The sequence below is a fragment of the Sinocyclocheilus grahami genome, unplaced genomic scaffold (assembly GCF_001515645.1).
Source record: "Sinocyclocheilus grahami isolate Dianchi unplaced genomic scaffold, SAMN03320097.WGS_v1.1 scaffold280.1, whole genome shotgun sequence".
Classification (NCBI taxonomy): domain Eukaryota; kingdom Metazoa; phylum Chordata; class Actinopteri; order Cypriniformes; family Cyprinidae; genus Sinocyclocheilus; species Sinocyclocheilus grahami.
The window spans coordinates 1,327,993-1,335,178 of NW_015505459.1; the positions used below are offsets into that span (position 1 = coordinate 1,327,993).

Consider the following 7,186-nt stretch of genomic DNA (forward strand, 5'->3'; position numbering starts at 1 on the left):
ATAATGCTGAATTTGTACTTTTTTTCATCAGACCAGAGGGCTGTGATGTACAATCATGTATCGTTATATATATATATACATATACTAGATACTACATTCACTTCCTACCATTCAAAGAATGAATCTAATGCAGAAGTAACATAAGTACTGTTTTCATTGCTGTGTTGTGATTTGTGTTTTCTGATGTGTATGTCAAACAGGAAATGACGAGTGAGGCTCATCGGCGGGTGGTGGTGGAGTATCTGAAGGCCATCATTCAGAAGCGAGGGCTGTGCTGTACAATCATGTATCGTTATATATATATACATATACTAGATACTACATTCACTTCCTACCATTCAAAGAATGAATCTAATGCAGAAGTAACGTAAGTACTGTTTTCATTGCTGTGTTGTGATTTGTGTTTTCTGATGTGTATGTCAAACAGGAAATGACGAGTGAGGCTAATCGGCGGGTGGTGGTGGAGTATCTGAAGGCCATCATTCAGAAGCGCATCTCGTTTAAGAACGCCGATGAGAGGAAGGAGGGAGCCGAACGGATGATGAAAGAAGCAGAGCAGTTCAAATTCCTCTTCAGGAAACTTTCTGCTGTGAGTCTCACAACACCAGACGCTCTGCAATGAGAAGGAATTATGTCTAGAACATGCTGCTGTAATCCGACAGACATATGGTTTATTGCTTTATGGTAACATGTAACGTCATTTTTGAAGAGCTCTTTGTAAAGCGTGTTTGTATGTGCTCAGGGAGAGGACACAGACCGGCTGTGTGACGCCATCGCTGCCATCGCAGAGGTCTTCAAACTGACCGATCCTGCGCTGCTCTACCTGGAGGTGTCCACCCTGGTGTCTAAATATCCTGACATCAGGTCAGACTTCATTACATTGAAAACATTGTTAAAACAAGTTTTCATTGCTTGGAGAGAGATGACACGTTTTGCGAGATACAAAGGAAACAAAAAAGAGAAATATATTTTAAGCCTGTTTTGATTGCCATTGGGGTTTTTAGCGTTGTGATGATATTTCTGTTATTCTCGTGTTTAAAAACACAAATACAGACACATTACAGTAATGAAAAATTCTGAAATTTGTGAAATGTTTTTGTGAAGTTCAGCAGCCAAAGTAGAGCTCAACTAATTGGTCTTTTATATAATAACACTATCATTAACAGTGATTTGAATGGACACTCAAAACCACCTTTCTCTGTCATTAGAGAGGAGCACATTGTGGCCCTGTTAGCAGTCCGTGGAGATGCCAGTCGAGAAATGAGACAGATGATCATAGAGACTCTGAACCAGAACAAACCATCCTCTTCCTCTGTGTCTCAGCCTGTCTTCAGAGACATCACTGTGCCATCCATCACCATGACCGCCATGACCTCTATGGCTGTTCCCAAACTGCTGAAATAATCAGACCTTTGACCACTAGAGCCTTTACTAAGCCGCTAACAGGCCACCGAATGGAGTATCGGCTCCATTGATGCACTTTGGAAATATATTCTCTGCCATCTCAATGGATGACGATGTGCACTTGAATGGCAGCAGCTTGTTGAGACTGCAGATGCTTAGACGATTTATGATGACTTGATGTACAGAAACATTTTCAGGATTTAGTTTTTCCCTAGCCCGCCCTTTGTAAAATGATTGAAAGATGAATTAAAACAGTAGTTCACCCAAAAGCAAAAGTTGTCAACACTCAGACTCGTGCCGTTCCAAACCCTTCTGATTTTTTGGGAGTTATTTTTCCATATAATGCAGCTATATTGTAGTTAATGGATGTCAAGCTTTAGAAAGACAACATAAGTGTGGTCCACACAAGGTTGTGCACTATATTCCATGTCTTATAAAGCATGATGGCTTTTCGTGTGAAACAAAGTAGCTACAAAAGCAGAACCTTTCAAATTACATTTACTCTCACATTATGTTTCAAATATGGCAATACAGATACACCAGGTTTGTGAGTGTAGTCATCGATGTCAAACCTACTGGTGACAAATAGCAACTTATTTTGTCTGTTAATCACATAAAAACTCGTATATGTTCAGTAGAATTAGAATATAGTATATAGTGCAATTGACAGAATTTTTATTTTTGGGTGAACTATCCCTTTAACAAATCATGAGGTTGCATTCAGCAGCGTTTGTGTGTACATAATGCACAGTTGAATTTCTTTTTCACTACAGTGCGACACATTTAAAGCATCCTGCTGGCTGCTGTCATGAACTGTAACGAACCACTGAACTCCATCACGTCTGTTTTCATTTCGATCAAATCTGGGTTAACACTAAGCGATCGAAATGATTTACGACGTTGGATTAAACTACAGGTCACCTCTGTTTATACGCACACGCATGCCCTGGATCTGCCAGCTCGAGAGGAGGCGCAGGAAACTGGCCTGACTATTTACATTTGTAATCTCTCTTCTCATTGGCTGAGCTCAAGATGAGGGGAGGAGCTCTGAGGGATTCTCACCCGCTTCAGTTTACTTCAGCCACACAAGCAGCGCTGACTGTAGGATGACATGTAATTGATGCAATTTTGTTGATTATACAAAGCAATGTTTTTGATTTGCTGTGTTTAGATTGTAGTACTAGCATATTGCTTACCGTTTTATTTTAAGAATGAATATGTGAAACTATGTAGTACGTCGTGAACGCTTCAAACAGCTGCTTCGCTGTCACGTTACCTCAGTATGTTTCATTTAGACAACTGCGTCCAGTTATCTTAAAATACAAACCGTTTTCATATTTTAAAGGGACAGTTCACCCCCAAAATGACAATTCTGTCATCATTTACTCCCCATCAAGTTATTCTAAACCTGTATGAGTTTCTTTATTCTGTTGAACACACAAGATGATTCTTTGAAGACTGTTGGGAACCAAACAGTACCATTGACTTACTTACACTGTAAAAAATGACTGAATTTAACGGTAAAAGACTGTAAAAATGCTACAGTAAAAACCTGTTAAATGGTTAACGGTAAATTCCCCTATTATATACGGTGAAAAACTGTATTTGACATTACATGTCATTTTACGGCAGTACACCGTTTTTGGAAGTGGAAAAAGGCCGTAAATTGACATTCCCAGAATTCCCTGCGTTACATTTCAAATTTGATGTTTTTTTGTTGAAATAACTATGTTTGTTTCTTAGATTTTTTCTTATCAGTTTTGTATATTAGGCTTGTGTGTTACACCTAATGTTGTTAAATGAATGTTTATTGCAGTATTTCAGTTTCATGTGTGTTACCGTGATGGTGTTTAGTGTTTGTGTGAATGACGCTGTGCACCTTCTATATATGTTAATATTTAAAAGCTGCTTGTGATGGGCTTTGGTTCATCATGTGACTTTCTCATCACCACCTGCATTTGGTGGTTATCAGTGTATTACAAAGGTACAAAACAGATTTCAGTACTTCAATAGGTTGGTATATTAACATTATGTCAGTTAATGGAATTACGGTATTTAACTGTAAATTAAGTTTAAACCGTAAAACCTAAAATGTTGCTACCGTATTTTTTACGGTAAAATTCCGGCAACCACAGCTGCCGTTTTTTTACCGTCAATTTTACAGATTTTTTTTCTTCTCCTAATATACAAGTCAATGGCTACCTTCTAATCAAAAGCAACACCACAAAATGTTTTTTTATTTATTTATTGCTAATATCTCAACAGAGCTGATCAATTTGCCAAAAAAGCAAATGTGATCAGATTAATTTGACCTCAGTACGGATTAATCAACATTTACATATGAAATACAGTAAACGTAAACTCAGAGGCAGATATCAAAACCTCGTTCATACAGTACAGCTTCATAAATCAATAAAAAGTGTAATGAATACAGCCGAGACAGGTTTCAACCTTGAGTAGTTAGCTCCCTTTAGAGTCTATTTACAGATTAGTAACAATTTACCGAACGAAAGCACATTTAAAAACCTGCAACTCACTGTTGTGGAAAGCAACTAACCATAAATGTGCTGAAAACACCTGGACAAGCATGAAAGGCCTTGAGCCCTTCATCAAAATCTCTTGAAAATATCAAAATAAAATTTATTTTCTCAATACAAACATGCCAAATCAACTTATATATATATATATATTTTTTTTTTAAAAGGGCTGCTTTGGCAAAAATCGCAATAAGATTTCAGAAATACAACTTTGAGATTTTAAATACGTACTTTAACACAAAGAATTAATAAGACTCTTGAAATTATTTTCAATACACTTCCAGCTGCTTGCATGGCAATAGGCACAAGCGTTCGCCTTCTGGTTCTGTGACAGTTTGCAAGAAAATATTTAACACACAAGCAAGATATTATGATGCTCAAAGTTGTCATTTCCTCTAACAGTGCTTCAGGATGAACGTGTATGAAGGATTATGTCTGACTCGAAACACTTCAAGCGCAGAGTCTGAGTCTGTGAAGGCTGAAGCTGCTCTCCAGTGGTCAGAGTGAGTAAATGAGAGGAAGTACTGTAGATCTGGCTCTTTCAGTGCATTTCAAACACACCTGGCTCACGTGTTACATGTTGTAGTGCATCGCGTTCAGAATGAGAACCGGGTAAACCAGCAGCATATAATGTCACAAGAGCATCATTATAAACCACTATCAGCAAGAGAGCAAAGCATATCTTTAACAACAAAATGAACTTCCAAAATATTCTCTTTTTTTCTCAGTACTTTTCTTGTCGTTTTCTCTTGTAACATGTATAAAATCCTATAAAGATTCACCCGTCAAAAAAAATAAATAAAAATACTGCACTAAAGGACTCGAGTTGAATTTTCTCATTAACTTTGCCAGACGCTGCGAATGAGAACATCAGCTCGTATAAAATCCTTCTGACAGCAATAAACTAATCTGAGCCTAAAACAAAAATCCTATTTAAACTATAACATTAAGATAATTAAATTTCTAAGAGAACCCATTAAGTTTAAGCAACTGGTCTTGCATTGGCTATATTTTTTTGCTCTCCGGACAAGGATGCTTATACAAACAGAGCAGAAGTCTATCTCAAGGGTCTCTGGAATCGCTGGCTCGCCGGGCTTTGGTCCCCTGCTCGCTGTCAATCGGTTTTATCTAATGCTTCTGAGGAGTTTGGGGCAACGTACTTCAGCCGGAAACCACCTGAAACATATAGAAAGGGGTTTACGAGTGCTAAAAGTATTATATGGAGCTAAAGAATAAGGCTGGAAAAAAGTATCTGGCACAAGCTCAAAGCTTGTAAAAGAAGTATCAAAGCACACATGTATGTAACTCTCTCGCCCCCTTGAGGTTTTCAACTGTCACAGCAACACAAAAAACATCTAAGTACATTAAAGGGGTCATATGATGCTTTTTTAAAGAGCATTATTTTGTGTATTTGGTGTAACAGAATATGTTGACATGCTTTAATGTTCAAAAAACACATTCTTTTTCAAATACTGTACATTATTGTAGGTCCTCTATGCCCCACCTCTCTCAAACGCTTCGTTTTCTACAAAGCCCCTCCTTCCGACAAGCGCAGTCTGCTCTGATTGGCCAGCTGACCCAGTGCACTGTGATTGGCCGAACACCGCAAGCACTCGTCAGAAATGTAACGCCCCTTACCATAATCGCGAGCTTCATCTTTCAAAATAAATGTAAAGAAAGAGCCCGAAAGCGTGACAGACACAGTGATGAAGCTGGTATGTGTGCAGTACAAAAGCCACGGTTAAGACAGCTGACTCCACTGTGATGTGACCCTGTCTCTCTCTCGCTCTCTCTCACACACGCACACACACACGATGCGCAATACTCCGCATTTAAAGTCAATAGCAAATATTTAAACTAATAACAAAACAGTAGCTGATTCAGAAGCGCCAGATTGTCATAGCAAAGTCAGAATGACTTCCTCTCCTAGGTTCACGAAACAGTCGTCCATAAAATACATTGCTGTTCTGTTGTAAGTAATCTTAAAGATTCCTAAATGTATCTACTTTCGGAAGGCCAAATAAAGAGCTTTTGCTTTCGCCTAGAAACACACAGCGTCTCCCTGACATGGCTACTTCAACACTAACTGCGGTTACTGAAACCACGCCTTCTTTCTTTGCGTGAACATTTGGGCGGCGTTATGCAAATCTTCCCACATAGTGAGGTAGACATGTGGGGGCGTGTTAGAACGAGCCGTTTTAGGGGGGCGTGACTGACTCTTAACTTTGATAAAGAATATCTCTTTGGATTTGAGACTTTAGTCTTTGTAACTTTACAGATCTTCTTTATGCACCAAGAGCTTGTAACACTCCAAAGATAAAGGAACAATTGAAATCACATCATGTGACCCCTTTAAATGAGAATGCCTTTTAAATTGTAATTAAATTGTGTAATCGTGTACTAGAAACTTTGTATTCTTCACTCATTGTCACTAATTAACCAAATTATTATTGTTTAATTCGCTCATAAAGAGTTAGATAATGCTTTGTTAACAACCTATTAACCATAAGTAGGCCTAGTTCTCTCTTTAGATTAGGTCACGGAAAATGTCTCACACACACTCATATATATATATATACACATAGTATGGAACGATATTCCGGACAATTTTTAAATAGAATACAATTTGCTATTTTCAATTGTGTTTTCAATATGTGGACGCATAAATTGTGACATAATCCAAATGCAATTGCAAATCCTGCATTACAGTTTGCATTTTCGCTTTCGCGAACGCACAAGTGACTGCCAAATTTCAAATGAAAAAGCAAAGTCCATTTGCAACTGTATTTCCCATGTCTTAGGAGTTACGAGCCTGTCATATTTAATAGGGATGCACGATATATCGGCCACCATATCGGTATCGGCCCATATCGGCTCATTTTTTCTGTTATCGGTATCGGCCTGATAAGAAAATTTGGCCAATATCTTAAAGCCGATAAATAATGCATTATTTCCTTCAGAGACACTTCAGATGCGCGCTGTTCGTTTGCAGCCTTTTGTGCAATTGTACCTCAGTCTGTTTACGATCCGATAGATGCATGTGACAAAACAGAAAATGCTGCTACTCTTACTCTACCTTCCCCAGATGACACTTCAGCAGTCAGATCTAGGTGCAGCGGTCACAGAACACGCCACAGCCAAAGCAAGATAACATTAAAAATTACGTGCATCAATCGCGGTGTCCAGTGGCTGTAAATAGTGAGAGATCTTGAGGCAGGCGCAATGGTTTGGTGCCATGGGACGCA

At 38.5% G+C, this 7,186-nt stretch overlaps 2 protein-coding genes across 2 annotated transcripts in view; one reads left to right on the forward strand and one right to left on the reverse strand.

Moving 5' to 3' along the window:
• LOC107600255 (exocyst complex component 3-like) overlaps window positions 1-2,790 on the forward strand; it is a 9,540-nt gene extending 6,750 nt beyond the window's left edge. Inside the window, exons 9-11 of the mRNA XM_016292099.1 lie at window positions 428-589; window positions 743-864; window positions 1,209-2,790. Of these exons, the coding sequence (XP_016147585.1) occupies window positions 428-589; window positions 743-864; window positions 1,209-1,404 (480 nt within the window). The 3' untranslated portion in view covers window positions 1,405-2,790. The remainder of the gene's footprint in view (window positions 1-427; window positions 590-742; window positions 865-1,208) is intronic.
• Window positions 2,791-4,951: 2,161 nt separating this feature from the next.
• zcchc2 (zinc finger, CCHC domain containing 2) overlaps window positions 4,952-7,186 on the reverse strand; it is a 26,695-nt gene continuing 24,460 nt past the window's right edge. Inside the window, exon 13 of the mRNA XM_016292100.1 lies at window positions 4,952-5,117. Within this exon, the coding sequence (XP_016147586.1) occupies window positions 5,056-5,117 (62 nt within the window). The 3' untranslated portion in view covers window positions 4,952-5,055. The remainder of the gene's footprint in view (window positions 5,118-7,186) is intronic.